We start from the raw sequence: 27,359 nt of genomic DNA, 5'->3' as shown, positions 1-27,359 counted from the left end.
AAGACTTATTATCTAAAATGTTGAAAACATTCTGTTTGGGTGCCTCAAAAAACATGAGAGGCATTGCCTACCCCTCAAAAAAAACCTATCTTCAATCTGCAATTGAGGTCACAAGGTTTATTTAGATACCCTAAACCTTCTTTTGCTGAAAAAGGAAAATCATCCCTCTTTTTCTAGCCATGGACTACATAGGGATGGTATTGAACGAGCTTCCAAACTTACCCATAAATTTTCTGTGTTAAGTAAACACCCACCCTAAAAAAACTAAGTAAAAGAAATTTACTCCTTATAAAGGGCACCATAAGTAGGAAGACATAATTAGAAAGAACATGGGCTACCTCATAACACAACAATATTTTATTGTTTGAGAGTGAACCTAAACACATTTTTAGAAACTTGCAAATCACTTGAATTGTTTTTTTTTTTTTTGTATTTTGTATTGTATTTTTGTTAAGAAGCTTCTTCATTGTAAATCTCAAAAATTCAACCAGGGCACCTAGAGCAATTGTCATTATGAAAAAAAACCTTCAGGTAATACAAAACTTAGTGGAAACCTCAAAGATGGCTGTTATCTTAATATATAAAATATATAATTAAACAATATTGACCTGTAATTTACGATTTTCAATAAAAAGTAATTAAAATTACTATTGTTCTATCCATTTCTAAAACAATTTCTGGATGCTACGCATTTTGAATAAGTACAAAATCAACAACAAGGATCAGATAAAAGAGGAAATATATTCAGATAATACAGCCTTTCAATTAATATAGAGGAACTACAATAATTAACCTGAAGTGTTATTAATTCAGTGTATAAAAACTGCCAAAAAAAGTTTTCCCAAAATGTGTGTGAAAGATTAAATTCCCCCTCCACACCCCAATATCACAGAATCATAGAACCACAGAATTATTTAGGTTCAGAAAAAACTTTAAGATCATCATGTCCAACCATTAACCTAACACTGCCAAGTCCACCACTAAACCATGTCCCTAAGAACCTCATATACATTGTCTTTTACATACCTGCAGGGATGGTCTGTTCAAATGCCTGACAACCCTTTCCATGAAGAAGTTTTTCCTAATATTCAATCTAAGCCTCCCTTGGTGCAACTTGAGGCCATTTCTTCTCATTCTATCTCTTGCTACTTGGGAGAAGAGACCAACACCCTCCACGCTACAACCTCCTTTCAGGTATTTCACCTCCATTAAAGTTTTGCATGCCACTGTTGTAATTTTTATTGAACTCATTTTTTTCTGTGATAGAATATTGGTATTATTAACTTGGACATGTGATTTATGTATAATAACATACTCCCTGAAGCTTATGGCATTAGTGCATTAAGCTCTGTAGCACTGTTAACTGATACTGAACTGCTTGTTCAGTTTGGGTGCTATTCCAGTAATGCTGTTGCACAAAACATGAAGATTTATAACCAGCATATATTATTCACAAAACAATAGCCAGAGAAAAGAAGATGGCATTGTACATTGATGAAAGCAGCTGGGTGACAGGAAAGCATATGAGGAAGGTAAAACCAACGTCTTGGGGACAAAAAGGGGAGAATTTGCAATTGTGGCAGAGTTTCCACTCCCTACCCTCCTTCCTACTTATGGACCTCCATGCTGAACTTAGTCCCCTCAAAAGACAGACCTCAAAAACAGATCCACCTTGGCAGATGTCCTACCAGGGGTATTTTACACCACGAATATATTGTAGCCAACAGAGCTAGAATAAGAAAGCAATGCAATTATCTAGGGAATCCTGCTTTTGTATTTTAGTAGCTTCCAGTGTAACCCTATCTTATAATACTATAATTTTAGAATATTTATTTTTAGACTTCAATATTCTAATACATTGTTCCTTTCCTTAAAAAGAAGGAACTTCTTCCTTTGTCTGATTATTATTCTACCATGTCGGGCTGACTATTTAATTAAGCAGTTAAAAGGTATTGTTTTCAAAAAAAAATCCACTATGTAAGAACATCTGATGGAAACATACGGACAAACTTCAGAGTTGGCAAGACAATCAGCTACTTTACGCAGAGAATATCTTCTGCTTTGCAAAGTTTTTAAAATATACAGAAAGATCTGTTACCCCTTACTGAATGTGAACAAACATCTACATGTGATCTTTCACTTTTGTTGTTGTTGTTCTTAAATAGGCAGAAGGTGTCCTTGGGAAGGAATCCAAGGTTTTTTCAGGGTAAATATGTTTATCTTGCACAAAAAAATCCTCAGTGTCATTCAGCAAAAGCTGAACCTTTATAACCTTGCCATATATTGTATTTCTCTGGGTCACATCTGTACATGCTTTCCTAAAGTAATTGTATTTCGATATCCTGGAAATAAGCATTACTGTCAGGTTTAGATTGTTCTTTCTTCAGCATTAATTTATACCACAACACGAACATTTTTTTCAAACAGGTGTTTAATTTCTAAAATGAATGTAACCATTTGGTACACAAGAAGTCAAGTTGATCTTGCTTGATTTACTTTGTCCAATCAATTCGGATGTTTCCAACATTACAAAAATATAAAGCTGACAATTGCCCTCAAAAATGTATAAGTAAAATTTGAAAGCCTATGCTTGCTAACAAGCTTTGAAGAAATATTATTTTGACTGCATTTTATCCTGAATCTCTCAGTGCTATCAAACTGCTTCATGTGCTCTAACATTCGGTTCTCCATTTTCCTGTTAATGCAAAATAAAACCTTTTTTCTGAGCACAGACACACTAGACATTCAGTACTGAAAACAACAAAATATATCAAAACAATGTATCAACTGGGGCAAATTTCTGCATAAGGAAAATCATTTTGCCTAGTGTCTCGATTTCAATAGAGTAGCAAGCATCTGGAGAGCAGATGTTTCTTAGAAACACCAAAGCCTTTTGAGATTCTTGCTTGCAAACAGGCAGTACAGTTTCGATTGTGTGACTAGTTGCATTTTAGTATTGTTTTCCATTATTTGTTCTTAGCATTCTTAATTAATATTTTTGAAAAATATATTAGTGATATTATAACTGTATTTTCAGATATATTTTCTAATATGTACATGGTTTTAGAGGTTTCATCTGTATCACAGTGCTACTCATGGTAACCTAAGGTACCAGAAAAGTGCAGTCCACCCTGATTTATATAAAAGGTTTACGCCTGAGGTTGGAATGGTCTGCTGGATATCCAAAAACGGGTTGGTACAGTGATACTACCCTAAGTTATTTCCAAAAAGAAGTTAGAGACATTCATGAGAAAGTTAAATCTAATTCAAAAGGTACTTGAAGGAAAATAAAGTTTAGGAACTATCAGTCTAAAGATAAGCTGCAGAAAATTTTGCACACAAAACTTTTTTGGTGGGCCAGTATCTTTTCCTGTAGAAAAAAGTAGCTGAAAGGTCAAGACCAGGGAAAGACAGGGAAGATCAGGGGAGACAGCAGCATGAGCACACAGCAGGGAGAGGGCTCTCACAACAGCTTGTGTTACCAACACCCACATTAGCAGGTCAGTAAGACACCAACACACAGGTCAGTTTCACAGGAGAGGGATACCTGGAGACAAACCAATGATGGCACCTGGTGACACACAGAAGTGGGACAGGACAGAGAAGCAGCACCAAAGGGTACCAAAAGGCATAACCAGAACGTGTGTGTGGTTACCAACCTAAGAAGAACACAAAAGATGTTAGAAGAACCTCACAGCTGGTGTCCCTAGACCTCTGCACCATTGCAACAGATCCTGAGCCTAACATCTGGTCACAAAAATCGTGGTGCCTGGCTGCAAGACGGATGGGTGGAAACCCCTGCCCTGGTGCCTGGCTGCTGGGTAGACTTCTTAGACTTCTTAGACACACACCTTTTGGTGAGTGAGAGTGTCGGACTGCAAGAGTGCAAGTAAATCCTGCTTTATTTCAGTTCTGTTCTAAGAAGAATCCCATTCCTCACTGATACTGTGTTGCAACAGTATTTCCTACACTATTAGCCCTGCAGATTGATTTAGAAAGAGCAGACAAACTTTTGAGCTCGAAGTCCCTGTCAAAGAGCTTTTAAGTAGCATGCAGATTTTTACCTAAGAAAATAAATTCAGGCAATGAGAACAAGAACATTGTACTTCCTCAGTTTCATGCATTGTGTGAAAGAAACTTAAAAGTATAACCAGCTAAGTGAAGAATGCAGAGGAAGATACATTTGTCCAGAAGAAACATGTGCTCCTGAACTGTATCTTATAATGCCATTTGCTCCGAACCATTAACTTCCTTCCAGTTCTTCAAGTCATAATTAAGTAGAGGAGGCACCAAACAAACAGTTGTATACATGCATGGTTTTCAACACCTCTATTTACTACAAGGACTTAATATTAATCAGTGTCACGTTAATGCAACTCCTAGTATGGATTACTGATCATCCTAAAATTATGACAGAAAGTTAATTTTAGTTTAGAATATCAAAATTTATATCTAATTTCTATATTATTTATATCATGATCTACATTAAATATGTTTATCTGTAGTTATTTTCAGAATTATATTATTTATATTTGTTATATAAATATCATAGTAAGAACACATCCTTTGAAAAGTGACCATTTATAGAGATCAGACAGATACTGGAGTGGAACCAATATTTTTGTGACTTTTGAGAGAATCTATCTGCATTGTCTCATACATCCTTCTGAATATCTAAATCAAAGTTCCAAATTTATGATCTTTTTCCTTCTGATTACACACATATGAAACTGTAAGTTTAAAGCATCCCCCCCCCCAAAAAAAAAAAAAAAAATACAAGAAGCATATGCAGCTACTTTCACTAAACTGTGCTGAAAAAAATACAGATGTGACATGGGGATTGGCTACTAATTTATTTTTTTCAAATGAGGTAGACTCTTGGCAAAATTTAATTGCACTCATTATGAGCAACATACTTGAACTTTCCATCAGATATCACCAAAAGGGCACTGTGCCTTCATTGTTTGCTATCCAATATTCAAGTGACCTTTTGAGTTACGATCATCAAATTTAATACACTCATTTCTCCTGATTACATGGAAAAATCATGTGAAATTTGACATTTCGGCAGCAAGGTCAGCCAAAGAGCAGCCTAAGAATTCACAAAACTTACTTTTGCCCCCCCACCCCACTCCAGACAGGCCCTCTGGTTGTCACGACTGAAAACATTGGTGGTCAATTATCAACCAGTGCCAGTAAACTTATTCAGTCCCTCTGCAAGGATATGAGATTCAAGTGCCAGGAGCATGCAGGGGACGCACAGCTGTACCCATCCTTCCCCATGCAGAATTTTACTGCTGAAGTAACCTGATCTGAGATCAGTCCATGACAAAGAATACCTGGTTGACACAGAACCTGAATTAGGCAGGAATGCTGCTGGTAGCTGGAAGAAAAGTCTATGGTTTAGGAGTACCCCAGGATCTTGCTGGTGCAAAGTTTTGCCACAGTAACATTGCCATGTAAAACATTTTAATACCTCTGGCTGGACAGAAGTCTCCATTCTTTCCTGGTACTTAATGGTCTTCAGCCTCAATTACACACATCCTTATCTTCTTCCATTTGGAAGACAGACATACAGTACACCTGGGCATGAGGCCACAAGGTCTCTGCAAACTCCAGCTAGTACAGAAAACTACCCCATAGCACCTCAGAAACACAGGCAGCAGTGAGAAATAAATAAAGCTTAGCAGCTTCAAAACAGGTAATCCTACTAAAGATACAAACAAAAAAACCCTGAAATCAAGATACAGGGGCTTTGGGGTTTGTTGAGGTTTTTTGTTTGGTTGGTTTTTGTTTGGTTTTTTTTACTCCAAGGTCTACATAGCACTAACCAGGGATGCATAGATGGGTTCAACTCTGCCCTCTCCAGTTCTCAATTTCTTATCTCAATTCCTGACCCAAACATTCCTGCTCATACCTGTTTAGGAAGTTACCCTTGTAATTGACTGTCTAGGATGCTAAGACACACAAAAATCAGTGTTTATCATAATGAGCTACGTAGAAAATGGCAGAAAATTCAGAAATTGCTACATACAAGCTGGGGTGGGAACCCTGAGAAGGGGACAAAAGGTTATAATACACATAATATAATATTGTCTGACTGCTATAAAAACAGAACAAAGACTATCAAAAGAAACAAAACACTAATTCTCAGATAAATAGCATGTAGGAAACAGAATTGCTAGTCCTTTTATTCTGCTTTAGCAGTACTAAACCCAATCCTAAATTACTCTTTTGCAAAGTTAAACTATATTCAAAGACATTAATATAACTTATAAGAAAACAGACAACAGGTTTTAGCCCCATCAATTAATACATTCCATGCACCACAGAAGAGGGAAAAAAAAGGAAGTTAAACCAATGTCACCATGCAAATTTTGCAAAACTAAGCCTTGAACACAGAAGTTCAAAATTCTGCAGGAACCTGGGTTTTAAGGACTTTGCAATCCACTTTAGTAGAATAAAATAACATCAGAATAAAAGAAAAGCTTTGCCAGATGAAAGACTGATTGAATATAATCTCAACTGAAGATATCACAAAGGGACAAAACCAGTTTCTTTTGATAGTTTGTTCCAGGGGAAAAAAATCACCTTTATCACTTAAGGCTGATTTCATTTATTCTTTTACATTGTATTCCATTTTGCTGAGCCCAATGGAGCAGTAATAGAATATATTCAGATGTGCACAGAGCCCCCAGTATCCAGTATTTGTGATACCATTAAAACTGTTTTTTCCAGAGGAAAAACTTATGGGATTTAACTCATTTTTCTTTCAATGCACAAAAGACCCTCCATTATGTGAACTAACGGGGTTTGGGATATCCCAGCTAATTCAGACAGCACAAGAGGTGCACAGAGTCAGAAAGAGCCCAGTAAAAGTAATTAGCTCAGCCTGTGTCAACCCACCTGGAGCTAAGCTGCCTTTTTTTCCAGCCATCTAAGCACGTCTACACTGTGCTCCCAAGTGCCGCACCTTGCTCAAATCACACACAGTGTTAGGAACCAAGTCAGGTCTTCTTTTGCACTGAACCTCGTAGGCTTTTTGAGACACTGGACAGCATGATGTGAACCTATTCAAACAGTTCCACTTGGAGCCAGCCTGACAGGTGCTATACTGAGCTAACAAACCACCAAAGTGGAAACCATGCTCAGTGAGTTTAACGTCTGCATAGATTTCCCATATGTCCAACTCCAGATGCACCCCGCAGTGACACCCAACTGGGCTCTGTAGAGAGCAGGGCTGGGTCCAGAAAATCTACTCACTTGTACTCCACGCTGTGCAAAATCAATTAACGCACTTCTGCATCACGGAGCGTTCTTGAAAAAGTATACCATATTTGTACGTTGTTGTGTCCAAACTAACAAATTCAACATACCCAGTTAAAGCTGCTATGAAGGTTTTGCATCTGGAACCAGGATTAATTTGCAACCTGGATAATTCTCTCATAGATAGTAACGTTACCTGCACTTGTACCTTCCCTTTATTTAGGAAAATGACCAAGTAATAATCCTCCTGCAGTTCCAGCTCTGTTCTCTGGGCTGATTAAATTCTTCTCATACCAGAATGCTGACTCGGTGATTAGACATGCAAGTTACCTGATAGCTTTCCAAACATCAAAGCCATCCAAAGGCTTTGTGCCATTGGTATGTCCTCCAGCAAGGTGCACTAGTGTTGGCAACCAGTCAGAGATATGGATGAGTTCGTGACTTTCTACACCTTTTTGTTTCAGTAGAGGACTTGCAACAAAGCCTACTCCTCTCACTCCTCCTTCCCATAGAGTCCATTTTCTTCCCCTCAGTGGCCAGTTATTCCCACCTGCCAAAGTTTGTCCTCCATTATCTGGAAAACAAGTAATTAAAAGGAATTATTAGTAAAGAAGGAAACAGAACCATCTTCCCCACAACATTTATTAATCCATTTGAAAAAATATTTTCACAATATAAGTGTGTTATGCAAGTGCTTGCATAGTGCTGTTAGGTGTTTATACAACACATCACATGTTCAGAGCATGTAACAAACGTATGTTAATTATTGCCAGAGTCTTACAAATTACTACAATGAAAAGTTATTTCTAGGCAGAAATGATATCATACTACAAGCCAATGATTTAGAAAGACTTTGTTAAGAACAGCCGCTGATACTACTAGATAAATGTCATTAGACATGCAAAGCTTTCAGAATCAAATAATTTAAAAATATAGTTCCAACTAATTAACTGACCACCAGAAAGAGTTGCTATCAATGCCATCATTAGTACTCAGAATACACTGTTTTCCAAAGCAGTATGGTATAATTGAAGCAGAAAACTGTTATTTCAGTGTCAGGACAATACTCATACTCCTTGTTTAGAAGCATTTTTTCCTTAGATCTGTAGGCAGTCACATTGATCTTTAATGTCACACAAAACAGCGAGTTTCTCAGGCAGAAGGAGAAAGCCCTAACAAAATGAGTTTAAATTAATTAAAGTTGTTGAAGTGACTTGGAAATGTACCGAGTTTATCGTGTTTGGTGAGAACAACATACAAGATACTTACAGAAAAAGTTGAACTGTGACTACAGTAACTCAGAAATATCTACCTGAATTAGAGATAGTTCATGTAACTCTTCAACTCTCTCTGACCAAGCTTCCACACTTAGAATAAAATCCAGACTCCTGAAGTAAAAAGAATTAATGATTCCGTGAAGTTACTTTTAGTACTGCTGTACAGTTGCTCTTGTTCAAACCTGTTGTAATGAACTCAGAAGAGTCATTGATGGCAATTCTTTTAAGCATAATTTTTCTGTATTTTAATGAGGTTAAATTTATTTCAAATAGTAGTTGTTGAAGTGAGACGTATTTTCTAATTAAAAAACAGGAATTTGAGGGAAGAAACAGAAGCACATGTCCAACACCTTACGGAAGAACCTTACTGTCACCAGAACAGAATTTTCTCCCTTCTGTTTCATTAATTAGGGATTGATGTAAACCTGGACTGTGAACAACCTTCTGCTGCACATAGAAGACCCTTTTTGTTCTACTAAGGAACAAACTAGTGCATGTCTCTGTGAAGATTTTCAAAGGTGGAAGGTTAAGCTAAAGGAAGCACTTGGAAAAAACAGCATGGTTTGAAAATTGTAAAGTGTTCTGTGGCCCAACTAGTTTCCAGTAGGGCTGTTTGTGGTCCAGCACCCTTGGGTTAAAATTAAATAAGCAAAGAGCTTTACTGTCTTGAATATGAAATGCAGGCAAACAAATACTAGCTACCAATATTTCTCATACAACAATGCTGAGCACTGAGATCTCAGAATGTAAGTAGTGGCTGGTTATTTAAAAAAAAAATCAGTCTCAACAATTCCTTCTACTCTTACTGTAAACAGGAATTCCTGTCAGGGATACTCACGGGACAGAGCTTTCAGTAGCTTTTAACCATTGGTGACCTTAGAATAAAAGGTATCTTATCTACACTGTATTAGAGCACAGTTTGGTTATACAGTGGGATCAAAGATTAAGTATGTTAAGTATCTTCTTCATATCACAGGCTACTTACTCTCCGTATCAGTTTAATACCAGCATATGAGACTTTTTTTCAGTCCTGAGTATCAGCAACAAAGTAGCAAGGAAATTATAGAAGTAGACTGTCTTTTTGAATAACAGAGAGAGAAAAGTGTGCATTTCCCAGGTTACAGTCAAATCCTTCTGGTACTTGCTTTATATTTACTTTCTGTAGTTGAACTGAAGACATGCACGTTGTGCCAGTTTCATTATACAATAACCTCCTTGAGACAAGGAGGCTATCTAACATATATCCTGTAAAAACTCACGTGTGATATCAGCATTCAGACATATGTAAATGAAAAAACCTGACATGTGAAACAAGCTTCATCCCACTCATTTTGACTTCTCATTTTCACATTGTTGGAACATTACTATGTCCTTCTCCCTCAGGAATTCACGTTCCAGAGACCCTTTCCGCTTAATTTTTTAACTGAGTTATCAAGAAGGTGTTGAAGGAGGGAAAAGGATGGTTTCTGTTTTGATTACTCAGGTTTGTTTCCTTTATAGTTAGGCAGAGCAGAGCTGATGTGTCACTGGCACTTTACACGTAAATGATACCATTTTTCAAAGTTATAGATAACTACTTCTGTACAGTCTGAAATATCTTCTAGGACTTCAAATACCAACAATTTGTTAAAGACGTGTGAGTTGCATAATAATGAAAGACGATAATGGAGTCTATATTAACAAAATATTAAGCTAACCACTGAGTAACAAGATTGTGGGAGACTACAGCGGGTCCGTGGATTCCCTGACAGAGGGCTTGGGAACAGAAATCAGCCCTGAAGATATTAAGGGCTACCCGTGAGAAAGATGGGAGTAAAGGAGTATCCCGAGATATTAAAGTGTACCCATGAGAGAGAAGGGAGTAGAAGAGTAACATTAGCAAATAGCAAAAATAGCCAATGAGATGTTACTGCTGTAACTTGTAACCAATAGTGAAGAGACACATGAATTGGTAAAACTGTATAAAACTGCACTTGTGGCAATAAATGGCATCTACTACTTCCATCCTTGAACTTGGTCTATGTCATTTGTCCGTCTCAACCGTGCCACAAGGTGAAGGGGATGAACAAATTAGAAACCCCTGATTGCATAAGGTATAGATGTGGCAGAAGGAAAGGGATGAACAACCCCTACAGGACTGTAACTGGAGTTCTAGCCCATCTGTTTGGATACCTTTCCCCTAAGAAACAGCTTTGGATGTATACAATTGATGCTAAAAGCTTGTATGGCTTCAGAAGGCCACTGAAGAAGTTAAAAATGAAAAAAAAAGCGGATAGTTCTTTCAGGAAAAGACATCACATCTGTCTCAGGAATTTCATCAGCCACAAACTGCTGAGAATTTGGAAGTTACTTTCCTAGTTACTTTCCTAGACATGTGCTACCAGGCATTGCTGTAACAAAGGGATGCTTGGCTAGATGGATCCTTCTTCTGTGGAAGTACAGTCATTCTCATGTTCTCCCAAATAAGCTATTCCTTACTAACTCCTCATGCTATTTTAGCAAATTATCTTGAATGTGGAACAAACTCCAAAGTTCATATGGAAACTCCAAGTGGTTTAAAACACACACTCAATATCCACTTAGGTAAGAGACAAATAGGATCATTGTTGCTGCATGTTCTACACTGGCTTCATATTCAGTTCTAAATCCACTTCAAAACAGTATTTCCTGAATGAGTTATTGTCCGTTTTTGCAACTGCTTCTCTCCATGACTCATCCTAATACCTAATCTCAGCAGACAGTCTCCAGAGCAAAGCTTTTGGAATCAAGGTACCTACAACTAGAGGCCCTGATTTATAACATTTTTTTATTATTAAATCTTCAGCCTTGCTACTTCAGCTGAAAACACAAGCCTCCCCCAAGCATGATACTTCAATTATCTCTTTCCTGGAGACAAACATCAAATATGATTTTCATTAAAAGTAAAAGTGAAATAGTCTGGAAAATATAATGAGCATATTTTTCCTATCTGTCAGAATAATTTTTGTAATTAGATCTATATAATTTAGACTTCAGTAGTACCCACAACATATTATGTGCATTAGAAAAATCATAAAACAAACAGCTCTTGTCCCTAAAGAAAAGATGAAAGGGGCGAGAACAGGGCTATAGTGAGAAATCCTGGTACTTGGCATAAGTGTTACCTAGCTAATTTATACAGTTTCATTTGCTTTCTTAAATGGAAGCATCATACATGTTTAAAGAGCTTTGCTGTTTGCTTGGCTTCACTTGTTTTGATAGGTGTTGAGCTACCTTTAATTTCTCACAGTATTTTTATCACTCCCATCATTCTGTGTTATTTTAAGGACGGGGGTATTGATACGCCTTTTTTCCATTCTGATGGAATTTTCTTCTACAAGCTGAGATTTGTGACAACAAAAGGGAACACTGGGAGAGTTACTCTTGCTGATACAAGAATGGGCTAAAACAGAGTTCATAGCAGGCATTACCACAACCAACGAAAAAATACACAGAAGACATACGCAGGGTAAATGGCAAAGTGACAGAATAAAGGGGAAAAACAGAAGCATCTTGGCTATTTTTAAAGGTAGTTTTGGTCAAAATTGTGCAGACCTGAATTAACACCAGCCTTGTTGACTACAGAGGAATCTGTATAATGTAGTAATTATATCATAAATACCAATGATACGCTGCACCGACTTGGGAAGAAGTGCCATTCCTGCTATGAGAGCAAAAATCCTACAGAGCAATTTAGAAGGGAGCCTGCAACAGTCAGATCTGAAGGAACCACATTGTCACAGACAGAACAGTTTCTTAAGGGCAATAAATATTCTTCAGGGTCAGGAACTGGTCAAAATAGTTCCTATGTACAAAAGCCAGACTAATCTCTAACATTACCATTCTCTGCAAATTTATGTGACTCATGTGAGTAGTATAATTTTCTTTTAATTTTCTGTTGTACTTCAGTATCCAAGGAGGAGGAATCTGATAGGATCTGAATGTATTGTCAAAAAAATCCAAATTGTCAAAATGAACAATTTCATTGGAACTTACAAAATCAGTAGGTCTGTGCCACCCTCAAAACTAATGCAGTGCTTCCAAACCCAAACCATCACAGTTCCTCCATATGAATGCATCTGTGGGACATGTATCCTGATAAAGTTGGCCAGATGAAATAACTTTTGTCTTCAAAATAGTCATGCACAGTACCCCTACCCCTTGAATATTTTTCAAAGCACTGGCAAAGCTGATCCTCAGTAAATACTATGCCTTACTATAGCAAAAATAAAATTCTGAAGTGAGAACTTGTCTTCTGTTTTGATTAAAATATCTCCAAAAAAATAAAATATTTTTCTACTGACTCTAGCAACTACCCAAATATGCCTTCAATAAAAAAATCAATTTCTTATAGGAATGTTCCTAGATTTTTTTCAATCTCATGCACTTATTTACATCTAATCACGTTCTCATCCATCTTAAAGTACATACAATACAGTTCACATTAAGCTATTTTAAAGGAGTGAGTTGAAACAACAAAAATACATAGTACCTCCCTCCCAAAAGATTTTGGATGAAAAAAGGACACATTTCACTCACAGAAAATCAGGGAATATAATCTATTTTTAAAAAATCTTTGTAAAACAGAAGGTGACTGTCTTTCAAAATTACTGTGGGGTTTCTGTTAAAGGCAACGAAGAGGAAGGGTGTTTTTTTAAAGTTAATTTAATAAGCAAAATAAAAGCAAAGCAAAGTTTGTGCATCTTGAATATGCCTTTAAAACTGAAGGCCAATGTCTTCTTCTCACAAACATCTGTTTTTGTAATTAATATTCATTGTTATACACATGAGAAAGAGTTTAATTTGTTAAATGTGTAATTTGTAAACCGTCAAAGATGTTTTGCAGAAGTTCTTAAAGGAGTCAATAAACAAACTAAACAGAGAGGCCCTTCTGTTTCTCCCTAACCCTCCTCTGAAGAGTTGCCAGCTGCCAAACATTTTGAATAGGGCAGTATATACATGCAGTGATGTGGGATATATGTATCTAGTATACAGTTTAAAGACTAAAACCTCTTTGAAGAGCAGTTGGACAATAAAAAAACAGCAATAAAACAATTCTGAGAGCAATAACTAATGAAGCATGTATGGATTCAAGTCTTCAGGTGGACTCATTTTGTTATTGAATTACCCTGGAACCGAAGCAACAGTCTGCTTTGTACTATGAAGATAACCCACATCGGCAATAGATAACCACAACTGTGGGAAAAGATTCATCTGGGATTTATACCTCTTTAGACAGCAGAAAACAAAACAAGGCAAAAGTTTTGACTTAAGAATGAACCCCGACAAACATCCTTCCCAGGATCATTAATATCTCTCTCACATGTGTGTTCCTTGCTAAGACAAGTCCACAGCACTTACTGAACCCAGGGGCAATATTAATAGCATTAATAGACTTGTCGAAACTTCACGCATTAGGGCTCACTCCTGACAAATTCTGTTTAAATTGATCAACAAGCTTGAAAGTTATTGCTGGGGGAAGAAATTAAATGGAAACAAGTCCTGCAATACTTTATAAGGCCAGTTTTCCATGAAAGTAAGCTTAATTTTCCCCCAGTTGTACACACAAAAAATGGTATTGCCCATGTAGTAGAAAGAAAAACTTATTTTAAAAGCTAGAAAGAGACCTTTGTGCTTTATTTTTTGGATGGCTGGAAAAAACCTGTAAGAAGAGTTTCCAAAGGACACTTAAGTACAGTATGACCAACATACTAACTTTCTTCACCATGCGGACAAGCAGCCCAAGTGACTTCCTTTCTGCAACGTCCACTACCTGCACACACTATCGTAGTAGCTTCTGCTCGTGATGTTGCCTCACATTAATTCTCTGGAAGAGAGGTACTATTTTCTCTGCAAATAGGCCAGAAACTGGACTTCACTTTAAAGATTTCCCTTACTGCTTTTTCACCAGCTCTTACATAGGACTTAAGTGGGTAAACTAAAAATTGGAAATAATACACAAAATAATTTTGCATTTTTTGCATACAGTGTGTCTTATTGTATAGCTACTCATTTCCTTCTAACAGTGTAGATCTTGTTTCAATTACACTATGGCAAAGTAATTTTTTTCATTTTATTTTTTTTTTTAAACAGACCGTCCTTTTAATGTCTCACTTGTGACCCCTCTGGTTGCTGCATCGTTTTTATGACCACAACAGAGACACATCCCCTGGTCACATTGACATGCCTGGCAAATTATTCTAGACAAGCTCCTTGGAGAGGGCTTCCTGGAATTCATCCACAGATTCACCCAGGACTCTATTTGGTGGTGTTATTAAGCAGTTTTAATCCCAGGAAAAAAGAAAAACCAAACAAAACCAACACAAAACCAAACAAAACCAAACAAACAAAACCAACCAAAACAAAACAAAAAAAAATCACCACCCTTGCTGACTACATTTAGCATGTAAATTGTTTTAGACAGTGAAAATACCTCATAAAAATATGCAGAGTTTACATAAACTGTCCTTAACTTCTATTTATTCTAAACCTTCCATTCTCATTCCCCAGTGATACACGTTATGCAACCTTGATTATAATAGTAGAACTGTAATCCTAAATATGTCCTAGTGATACTAATTATGACGATAAGTTTAACAACGGGTTTTGGCACTGGTAGAACAAAGAGTGAGCCAAGAATATGGGAAATATTTACAAGAATAACTCTGGAAAATACAGCACTAATTAATTCATTCCTATGAGAAAAATAACAGTCTTAAAAGAAAATTTTATTTCTGGACCGTTTTGCTTTGTATGTCTCATAGCATAACAAATTCTGCATAAATAAATTTTATCAATAAGTAACAAAAGACCAAAACTTCTTGACATCACCAAAAAAAAACCAACATGCAACATTTTATAATAAGGAGGTTAATAAATTTAAATACATAATTACTTTTGGATACCTAGGTTCATTTTTTAAAATAGCCATCCAAAAGTTTAACAGATTGGTATGTATATAACTCATACATTCACAGAGCAAGAAATAACCAACATTTAAAGGAAGTATTTAATTAGGAATCAGCAAAAAAAGAAGAGAGAGAAAAGTCAAGTGCTGTGTGCCAATAAAGTCTTTGACTATGCAAGCACTTTTTTACCCTATTCAGAACAAGGCATGAAGAAAGCTTTTGAAGTAATACATCTGCAGGGGCAAAGTAAGAAAAAAAACTTAAACACCTAGGCTCATATAATCAGATATCACAATTCAATTCACTAATTGTTTATCATGTACTGGTGCTTAATAACTTTAACCAACCATTAGTGTCTGGAAAGATCTAGCCTAACATTTCTGGTTCCAGGCTTACAAACACCTAGGTCTTCTTTCTTTCCTGAAAACAGTTACAAAACAGTTGCCAAATACTCCTATTCTGTCTACGGTACTTTTCAAATCCAACATTGGTGTGCCCCAGCTTTTTTTTCTGTTTTCCACCTGTGCTTAAGCTCCTACTTTTTTGAATTAATTATTTTTTCTGAAGCTGCTCCCATAGCCTGCCAATCCTCCTCTTGGGCCCCTGCAGTAAGCTGATCTAGCACACATCTGTCTGATGTGTAACCCATGCCAAGCTCTGTTTGAAAGGCTTGCCTGAAGTCATACAGTATTTTAAAAGTGAATACAGACTAGGAAAAAAAAACAACTCTGATTTATTTTATAATGCAGATTAGGGCATTTCAATATGTTACCAAGTTAAAGCATCTTCAAAATAATGAGAAAAAGGAACCTTCTAAGCTCCTGCTACTCCTGAAACTAAAGTCTGCCAACGTATTAAAGCCATCAATTGCATGGAAACTAGCATGAAATAAGTGCACAAAATGCTTGAAGGGGAAATATGATCAATAATAATTCCTGGTACTTGTTCCTGTTTCCTGCTGTTGATTAACAGATTAATTGCTTTGTGAAGATGAGAGTGGAAGTAAGAGGGTTTCTCTTTGCTAAAAGGAACAAGGAGGTCCCTCCTATATGCTCCCTCTTTCCATTTAAAATAAAGAAGTGTTTTAAATGGAACTCAGAAAAACATTTAGTTTCCAAGTGCATCCCCCCTTCTCCCTACCAAACAGAAGAGACATGTCCATATGGTAGACAGACACTCAATAAAAGGAGGACTGGATAGGACTGACAAATGACAGGGAGTATGCTCAGAAGCACTGAATTTCAAGCATGAAATTTTCTAAGTGCAGAGACTGTCCAATAGCTGGCAACACCTACGTGTTTTTATTCAATAAAAGCATTCGGAAGTTTATTTTGAATACATTTGAGTTTCTTCCCCTGCTTCTGGAAGCAGCATGATTCTCTTAGAACAAACCTAGTGCTGTTATCCCAACAACGTTACGGATCTAATTAGGAGGCATATTTATAGCAGCTTTTGGAGGAAAAAAAGCAGGAAGTCAGGCCACAGTTACTGTGCTTACAGATACCCTGCATATGCAGCGATCAGCCAAAACTAACGCATCTGTACTTCCAGATGTATGGAAAATACGTGTCCTTAGGCCTGCTGGTTTTGTACTTTAAGCTGCAGCTGTAAGGTAAGAAAAGAGGATCCAATTCCAACTATGAGAATAGGAGCTGGCAGAAAACTAGTTTTACACCCATTGCTGATCAGAGTCATGTACAAGAAAAGATGTCCATGACTTCAGATGCAGCAGAAGTGTTCAGGTGTGTATGGTGTGCAGGGAATGCTGCTAGCCCTGGGGATCATTATTTCATTTTTCTTAGTTTCATCTTTTGAGGGGCAGGGAAAAAATGACTACTTTAACCTAACACCTTTTTGTTTGTTAAACAAACCAAACCAAACCAAATGAAGAAAAACCCACAACCCCACCATTTCCAGGGACATGAAGCTGCAAAAACTTAGAATTACATGGAAACAGCAGAGACAAATGATCTAATACACAGGCATTAAAGCCTCAGGGTTGTGTCTGAGGGTTGTGCCACATTTTCTATCCCAATATCCTGTAACCCCTGTTCCTTGGTGGGGTGCAGTGGGACTGCTCCAATTGCCTTCTGTCACTTCTTTGGCACACAAGAAAAAGAGCAATCTGGAGCTCATTTGAGCTGTTTAGCGCATCAGGATACAGCTGGGAAAGCTTTCAGGAGAAAGGCTGGGGAGGAAGAAGAGAGCTGCACGTGGTCCAGCCGAGCCTGCACACAGGAAAGCACTGCAGATGGGCACCTTCCAACAACACTGCCTGCAGACAGGGAAAACCACTCCGTGTCAAAACTCCCCAACCAGCCCAGGAACTGCAGAAACCTCAACACAGGCAATGGAGAAGTCTGCCCCTAACAGCAGGAGTGGCAGGGACACCACTCGGTGTCAGGAACATTTCAGCTGATTGTCGCTCATCCAGCAGCAGCCCAGTTCCTCCAGTGTCTCTACAACTTCTATATTTCATTCACTACAAGCCAGATGTCTTTTTTCCTTCTTAAGTGCAGGCACATGCATTGGCTTTAAACAGTGCAAACTATGACTTGATTCCGGCAATTGGATAGATCTACATCTGTTTTTCACATCACTTTTGTTTGAGAAGAGTGCCTTGAGTTTTTAATCACTTGGGGCCCTAGCTACACCCAGAATATATTGGCTCAATTTACTAGCAGAAAGAAACACACATCTGCTGGCACAGAGACATAAAAATGAAACCAAACTCTTTAGTTATTACTTACAACATTGGACATTTGAAAAAAGGGCAGCACACACCTTACTAAGAAACACATAAAGCAGAAAAAAAATAAATTCCATCTGACAATTCTCTAAACCAAATAAACCAACAAAATAACACAGAAAATAATATTCAACACTAGTCTTAAACTTCAGTGGGGACAAAAAAAGTTAATTACTTTGTGATCTGTTGCAACTATTTGGTCTCCTGTAGGCTGCTTCATCCTCCTAGAGATGACGATGAAATGAAACAGGTAAGTTTACTCAGCATGCATAGGCAAACTGCATCAGTATTCTATAGGTACATTCAACAATGTCCACGCCTCTCCCAACAACTACCCCAGCTTTTGCTAAATGCAATCAAGCTTCCATTGGAGGAAAGAGATTATTTGATAAGGTAATGTGGTGACATAGAAGCACAGGTAATGAAAAGAAATGGAAGTTTACATAAATAATTTTCTTTTCCGTTAATGATCTAAGCAGTATTTTTAACCAGTCTTCATAAATCTGTTTTTCAGCAATGGATTATGTTTTCCAGGTGGGAAAACTGCAGACAATATACTTGCTAAATGAGTTTTTCAGAGTAATTTTTTGCCTGTTATTAATTTCTTTAACATCTTTGCTGGGTGACGGGTAATAATGGCTGAATAACACACTGCTGGATCTAAGCAAAATAATGTTAAGCTGAATACAACTGAACCTACTTTATCCAAATAAACAGAAAAAGCCCTAGTATTTACAGCGCACCTAATATTCTCCTTAATTTTGTCACCTCAATTCTATATTAAAGTAAGTGACACTTTAAATTTAATTTGCAATTAAATAATGATTATTTTATTCCATCTTTGTGATTTTCTTTTTCCCCAGCTACATGCATGACATTTTCTAATTGCTCCCATGTTTGAATCTCTACAATACGCCTGCAAGACACCATGGTAGTTCAGTAAGGTCACCAGCAATTTCCTCTTGGCAAAACCCAGCCTTTCTCCAACATCATCATCCTTGAACTTTCTGCCACTTTTGATCATATTTCCCAAAAGCTGAAGCTGTGAAATCTCTCCTCTTGGCAAATACATAGCCTTACAGACCACATTCAATCCTCAAATATACACACAGAACTCTCACTGGTTTCAAAGGGGAGCTGTACATATGGACAGCGGAAGCAGCAGTAGACTTCAAAGGAACAGTCAAATTGTCTTGGTGGACATTTTCGTTTTGATGGTTTTGTGCCTAATGATCATTCATTAGAAAGCTTATCCTGTAAACACTATCCTTTACAGGTTAACTGGTTTCCTGTTCCATTCCTGATACCAGGAAAGAAGCAGAAAAATCCATAATGCACTAAGAGATTCCTCTGCTCAAAGACTGTATTTTGGTATAAACAGAGCTTTAGCCTTGGATGGCCAAGTGTTTCCCAGCACATTCATACTTGAGAAATAAGTTAACCCTTTCATTTTCAGAAGGCATCTTTTCTCTGCAAATTCCTGATCTAATATAGTGACACCAAAGTCATATAGTGCATCCACTTTATGATTCAACTTGTGCTTGTAAAAGGAGTCTGCCTGATATTGCTTGTCGTCCTTTGTGCCATCAACAGTCAAAATTTATAATCTCTTTCATATTATTGACCAAACCACTCACATGATCCTTCTTCAGCCTGCTCAGTCCAAACTTGGATTAGCAAAGATCTACTGTTTCAGTCAAATGGGCAGGGCTGCTGTAAACAAGGGTGAAACAAGAGGGGATGGTGGCATGCTGTCTAGTGACCTCCCCAATACCCACAACTATAGCTGCAGCTTTATCTTCCTCATAAGGACTTCTCCTCTCCTGAGTAACCACTATCTGACCCATATATTTGAGTCCAAAAGTCCAATCTTGTCCCTGCTCCCACTTTGGCAAAGGAGTTACTAATTCTTTAAAAATCCAACTTCAAGTCTCTGTCAGGATTATGGAATAAGTGACCCATTAAATTAGTCAAGGTCTTCAGGTCCATGTTTTCCCAAAGCCTCTCTCCTCACTTGCCTTAGGCTGCTGCAAGATGTGCTCTTTTGGCTCTGACTAAACTAACACAGTTCCATCAAAATTATCTGGATTAATAAACCAAAACCATTGTAACTATTAAAAATATTCAAGCCACCCAAGGTCACTTGAGAATCGCAGGAAGCCACAAGCAGTCCCTGAACGCAGCTGACAGACCTCAGGGGCCATCGTCTCTGAGGGAAGGCACCTGTGGGCAGAAAAAGCCCCTAACCTTAGACCCACTCATCACTGTCACTGTCTACACAGCTATTCTGCCTCCTGAGGCATGCATTTTTCCTTTTAATTTTTTTCGCATTTGCATTCTTTGACTGTCTGATGAACTGTCACTGTTGGCTAGCAGTAGTTTATGTCTCCTAATCGATGTGAACCATTTGCGGACAGTAAAATGTAATTATTAAAGTGTTTTAAACAAAGACTTTGCTTTTTGAGTCCACTGAAATCATTGGAATACAGCTTGATGCCAGCATAATGTGTAATATATTCAAGTAGGCAGAAATGAATTCATATCATTTGCAGCCACAACTGCAACTATGGACAACTTTCATGAGAAAACTAATGGAAGACACTTTTTTTTTAACCCCATGAGAACAATAATGAAAGAATACTATTGAAAAAATTCAGACTTGACAGAAAAGGGTGCATAGGATTTGATTGTTAAGATTCACTTGTTAAAAATGCTTATTTGATTGCAAAATGTGTTACAATGCTGCAGTGAAAACAGAAATCAGATGTAAGGAGACGTAACTATTAAATTGTGTGTCAGACGTCAAAATATTCTAACTAATTCACTGATAATCTGATAAAGTAACTTCTTGCAAGATATCAGAAGCAGTTCAAAGCTCCAATACATGCAGTTCTCTGTAGTGATCAGCAATAATTTTTTGCATAGCTTAAACATGCAAATTATTTATAATACAAGAAGATACAAATGAAAAACATATACTACATTTGCCGCATTATTTAATTTTATATGTAGTTAGTTAGAGCCATTCTAAAACATAAGTGAAATTACTGATGCAGATTTTCCCAACCAAGTTCAAGTAACTCTGGAATCTTAATACAGAATTCAGGGTCAGCTCACTTCAATGTACACAGAGCTCTGGCTATATTTTAACTTGAGAAAAATGCAATCAGAGGTCAAACCTAAGAGCAGGCACAGGCAGCATTCCACACAGCAGCACCACTCAAAGTTCAGATAAAAAGTGGGGGTGTTTCTTCCCGCTTAAAGAGAAACATAAAGATAGATGCTGTATAGTAAGAGAGAGATATTCCAGTCATAAGAGGCACATGAAGGTATCCAGAGATGCAGAGATTTCCAAGGGGCATAAAGACAATTAGTAGGGACATATACAAAAAGCAGAGGAAGGATGAAGACTGAGCCGTAAGGAACTGAAAAATATAAACAACCATCCTTACAAAAGAAAAGCAAATTAGCTTATTGTTTCCAGTGTTAGTACAAAGAGCTAAAACACCCGCAATGGACACCACAGTAAGAGTTGTCCAACCCACTTTCACATGAGACATATTTACATGGTCTGATATAGCCATCCACCACCAAATCTTAACATCTACGACTAATGTACAGTTACTTCCAAACTCATGCTGCTCAACTTTACCAGCTCTGAAGATGGACACGTTCCACCTTCTAGCCTTAGCTTTTTTACAGATTTTTGTCCAATATTAAAGCCTTATAATTCCCAAGCCTGTTTCATAAAAACAAACAAACAAAAAAAAGCCCACCTTCTTTGCTGCTTGCACAGGAGATGGGGAACACTAGGCCCATTTAAGCTTAAATCCCTTGTAAATCTTAGAGAAGCTGATGATCAGGAAAATTCATCGACAAGAGCAAAACTACGATTAACAACTTGTCTTGCACTTGTAAAGTCAGCCAGTTTTTAACTGATACAATTTCTTACTATAAATTAATTGTAATTTGGAATAACTAACATGCATTTATGGATTTTAATGTTTCTCTGTTTTTTTAAAAATTCAAAAATCTGCAAAATATATGGCTTCCACGGCATTCAGCACATCCATACTCTGACACATTAAGTAAATTCTGATGGTTTTGCTCCTCCATGAATTAAGGCAGAGAGGGAAAATCTTACTCATTTGATACATGCTAAAGGGAAATCATCCACAAGTACAACACTATTATATTCTATGCATTAGAATGACATGCAATAACAGAAAAATTGAGAAAATAATACAAAGGACAGCTGTACAGAGCTTTTACTTGGAAGTTCTCTGTTTCTTCTGTGGAGTTTAGCCTTCACTCGTGTTTATTTGGAGCATATTTTAATTCTGGAATGTTCATAAATATACAAACCAGATGTACTAGCCAAATCATTGCTTATAGTAACATACAGGTATGACAAAAAAGAAAAAACAGAGAAGGAAAACATCCAGAACAACTCAGCAGGGATTCAAGTAATCTTCAGATACTACTTATTTGACTCAGGCCATCTTAGAACACCTGCATCTTCTTCCAAATTCTTAACCCAGACTAGACAATATTGCATGTTTCTTTCCTAAGTCAATCAATATTTCTATATTAATTTATAGGAGCAATGGCTGTCTATAATTGGCAAATTAAATCTCTTGCAAAAGCAACATTTATAAATAAATATGAAAGCTTTGCGTGAGAGAGTTGTGTTTTGTTTCAAACCTTAAGTTAAAAAATCTAAACGTTTATGTATATAAAAGTTCAGACTTCAGTCTATTTGCACCTGTTCTGTTAAACCATTATTTAAAGAAATATCGAAATACAGAATTTTTAAAAACTAAGTATTTCCACTGTGATTTTTATATGATCTTCTGTAATGTAATGCACTGTTGGAGTTCACAGTCCTGAGAGATGTGGGACGGGCAAGCAGTAAAGTCAGGACCCTGAATTTTGGGAAAGCCAACTTCCAGCTCTTCAAGGAGTTAGTCAAGTGGATTCCCTGAGAAACTGCCCTCAGGGACAAGGCAGCAGAACAGAGCTGGCAGATCTTTAAGGACACTTTCCAGAGAGCACAAGAGCTCTTGATCCCCAGGTGTAAGAAATCAGGTAACGAGGGCAAGAGATTGGCACAGCTGAGTCAAGACCTGCTGGTCAAACTAAAGGGCAAGAAGGAAACGCACAGGTGGTGGCAGCAGGGACAGGGATGCTGGAAGAGCACAGGGACACTGCCTGCTTGTGCAGAGATGGGGTCAGGAAGGCCAAGGTGCAGCTGGAGCTGAACTTGGCAAGGAACACAAAGAATAACAAGAAGGGCTTCTACAAGTATGTCAGCCAGAAAAGGAACGTCAAAGGAAGCATAACCGCCCTGATAAACATAACTGGTGTCCTGATTTCAGCTGGGATAGAGCTAATTTTCTAGCAGATGAAAGACTGGAGACATTCAAGGCCAGGCTGGATGGGGCTCTGAGCAACCTGATCTAGTTGGAAGATGTCCCTGCTCATTGCCGGGGGCTTGGACTAGATGAGCTTTGAAGATCCCTTCCAACCCAAACCATTCTGTGATTCTATAAAATCAAGCTATTCTAAGAAATCATAATAGCAGATATTAAAAATATTAGTGCTCTAGGTGACAGATTTCTTATATATCCACTCTACTGATTTATTCCTAGTGATACTAAAAGCAGTATTCCTCTTTTCCTTGCATGTTCAAGGTTCAGAAGTCAGCTATAGAAGAAATTTAGGTTCTAAAAGACTGATGGCAATATACAAAGAGATGTTGTAGCTATGTCCTTTGTTAATATTGATTAAGAAGCTAGTTATCAGTAAATGGCATATATTTGGCTATATCTTAACATTGAGTACCTTTTTAGTATTTGGTAGTTTCACAGAATGCAATATATCTGTAAATTCATGGCAGTAGTTTATCACAACATACAGGACAATGAAGAAATACTAAAAGTCACTCAAAGAAGAGTTTTGAGGAAAAACAGAGAAAGCTTATTTCCTAAAAGTTTTTCCAAGCTTTTTTGAAATCACCTGCAGTGTTACATTAGAAGGCAGTCTCCCACAGAAAATGGATGACATTTCACCATTTGGATACCTAAGATGGGCAATCAAAGAAACAAGACAGAAACCCAGACTCACAGGGTCCCAGTAAAATAAGGAAGAAGCAAATTCCTCCTCTCTCCTCAAGTTTCTGATACACTTTGACTGTGCAACACCTGAGCTCAGAATTATGTAAGCTTAGAAAAGAAACTCAAAAACACATGGTTTGGGGACTTCTTTCTCCTCTTGTTCTTGTGCTACTGCATTAGGAGACTTTGCAAAGAGTTGTAAACAGAAATAACAGAAACAGAGTTCTAATCCTGAATCTCACAGCATCTGAAGGGATCCTACCACTGTGCCACTGTCAGCCAGGCAGCACTATTCCCTTAACAAAGGAAGAATTACAGCGGATGATGGATTGAGGACAGATTTTTCAACGACCTTTGTCTCACTGATCCAAAACAGCATGAACAACTAAACTGCACAACAGAACATGTTGCTTCTTCCTCTCCTTTGTGTAATCCTGGTTTTGTTTTCCAATACTGATAATTTTATTTTTCTCTCTCATAGTGTAATATTGAATTTTAAAAATCAAATGCAATTCAACTTTGAATAGTAGTGACTGTATAGTTTCCTTTAATGCACAACAACTAAACAATAATGGGCATAACGAGTATAGAAAAAAGATGGCAGAAATAACATGGCATATCCAATTTATCCACAGTTTAATTCTGTAAACATTTGTTACATGTTATATATCTAGTGCTCCTTTGAAGAGCTGGGGCTTTATGAGCAATAATGCTCTTCTACTTAATCAGAACCATATGGAGGTTAGTGTGAGGGTCCATCCAACTGAAGCAGAACTGGAAAGTATATTAAAAGTTAACTGTGAAATTATTTCATATGTAACTTACAGAGTTTAAGAAGCCAATTTAACAAGGTTAGAGTCTCGGTATTGTTGAAAACAGAGAATGTCAATGAAGTGACACATTACCTACGACATTTTCACAAAGCAAGTTTCTGAAGCTTGCAACTAAAAGTAAAGAAAAGGAGTAACATGCAACATGCAAACAACCTCAGGCAAAGAGAAAAAAAAACCTAGAAGATGGGGTGAAATCTATATCCCTATGCCTTTCTTCCTGTTGCCTATTTCTGATGGGAAGACTACAGAAAAGCCAAATCCCAGAGGTATGGGTTACATGAAGTGCCAACATCTCTTCTCCACAATGCAAAACTGAGCTTTGTATGATTTTGTTTAAAATGCTATTGAAATCATAGAGGCAGTCAACAGTTCACAGTAATAGAAAGCAAAGAAGCAACTCTGATACAACAGTTTTAAACCGTCACAGTTGCCTAGCAGACATGATACCACTACATAACCATTTAATTTGTACTTACTTAAAAATGAAGTGATGGATATAAGCAGGAGACAAGTCTACATGCATAATTTGCATACACATAAGTTTAGAAGTAACACTACAATCAGTTGCCAATATCAACAAAAAAAAGGCAAAACAAGCTTCTTTAAAACAAACAAACAATGCAACCCAACTTTTTACATTTTCTAGGTGAACTTCATATTTAAGAAAGGGAATTAAATATCAATTAGTAGTGCCAGACAAAATACGAGCAAGTACCAGACAGCTTCAATGCACAGCTCTGTAAATGCATCTCATTTTTGACCTCCAACATTCTTGCTGAAAGTCTAGGTCACAGAACAGGACTTCAGAGCCCTTCCTTTGTGTGATTTAAGCTCATGGTTGTGACTCACAGTTAAACAGAGAGCGCTGTCGATAATAGCAGTAAAGGATCACATTTGGGGAAAATTTCTCCCCTCTGATCTTCACAGCATGAATAATGCTTATTCTGTATGTGTTCCAAGTGCGGAACTCCCATTGAGGCTTCATTTAAAAAAAAAGAAAAAAAAAAAGAGTACAGAATACACAGCAGAGATCTACACAGCGGATAAGAGACTCACAGCACGAATTAGAGAATAACTTTGCCCTTAATTTGAACTCAAGTTCTTCTCTGCTTTCCTATATTGCATCTGAAAGATCCATTTGTTGCTGCATTTTCCAATCATGCTACAAGTGTGACAGAAATGTGAGCACCCTCCCTCTGATGGCTAACACAGAACATTTACTTCCAATGAAACAAACCAAAATCATTTGGTTAAGATCACTTGATGAAAAAACATCTGTTGTATACTTGAGTCTCATGCTGTATACTCTCAGCAGAATAAATAACCTTGAAGGCTCAATATAAGCAGCAAAAAAGCCACTTCAAAAAGTGTCTTCAGAGTGCTGATGCATTATTATATTTTCAGTGCTTAATACAGATTTTTTCATGTGTGTGATGGAAGACCTCCTGAAAGCCTTTCCATTAGAGGGACAATAGAAACAGAAAACCACACCTTCTACTATAAAATTCTGCTAATGTAATTCTTGTTGTGCTTTAAATACATCCATAGGACTTTTATTTTCCATCAATGGAATGTAATACATCTCATGCATCAGAGCACCATTTGCTGAGCGTCCTCAATGAGTGTTTATAGAGCAACTTTTACTGAGTTGTGCTCAGATAAATCAACCTCTGTATTTTATTTGTAATTCACCAGAATTGTCTCCTTATTCTCCTGACTTTTCTAAGCTGGACAAAAAAAGGAGAAGAGGAGAGGAGAATTGATCTAATGGGAAAAAATGTATTTGACATACACAAGACTCCAATAGTTACAAATTTAGGCCTACAAAAGCTGCATGCACAATGTCCTTTTTCATCCTATTGCATTATTGTTTTGTTGTGGGTTTTTTTCCTCCCAGTACAGCTGTCATGATAGGAGCAATCCTAGTGCAGACAGTTTCAGGCGGCTGCTTTCATTGTAAGCAGTCTCAATAATTAAACAGGTCTCAATAATTACAGACCCTGCTGTGTCAGGTCTACACTAGCATTCACCATCACTAAACACAAGAGAAACACAGAGGGAATTTTAACCTAAAAACAACTAGAATAACCTGACAAATTGTTCATATGTCTGCAGTAAGAAAGTTAAATGAGACACAGTTGAAAAAACTTTGGACTTGTCCCAGTGATACAGCACTGAACCTGACCGCTGAT

General features: G+C 37.3%; 1 protein-coding gene across 1 annotated transcript in view; it reads right to left on the bottom strand.

Moving 5' to 3' along the window:
* ARSB (arylsulfatase B) overlaps window positions 1-27,359 on the bottom strand; it is a 68,344-nt gene that overhangs the window by 26,834 nt on the left and 14,151 nt on the right. Inside the window, exon 5 of the mRNA XM_082074896.1 lies at window positions 7,597-7,840. Coding sequence (XP_081931022.1) covers window positions 7,597-7,840 — 244 coding nt within the window. The remainder of the gene's footprint in view (window positions 1-7,596; window positions 7,841-27,359) is intronic.

This window comes from Streptopelia decaocto, assembly GCF_964273445.1.
Source record: "Streptopelia decaocto genome assembly, chromosome: Z".
Lineage (NCBI taxonomy): Eukaryota > Metazoa > Chordata > Aves > Columbiformes > Columbidae > Streptopelia > Streptopelia decaocto.
Note: the sequence above shows the minus strand (reverse complement) of the source record. Positions and strands in the feature narration are given on the sequence as shown.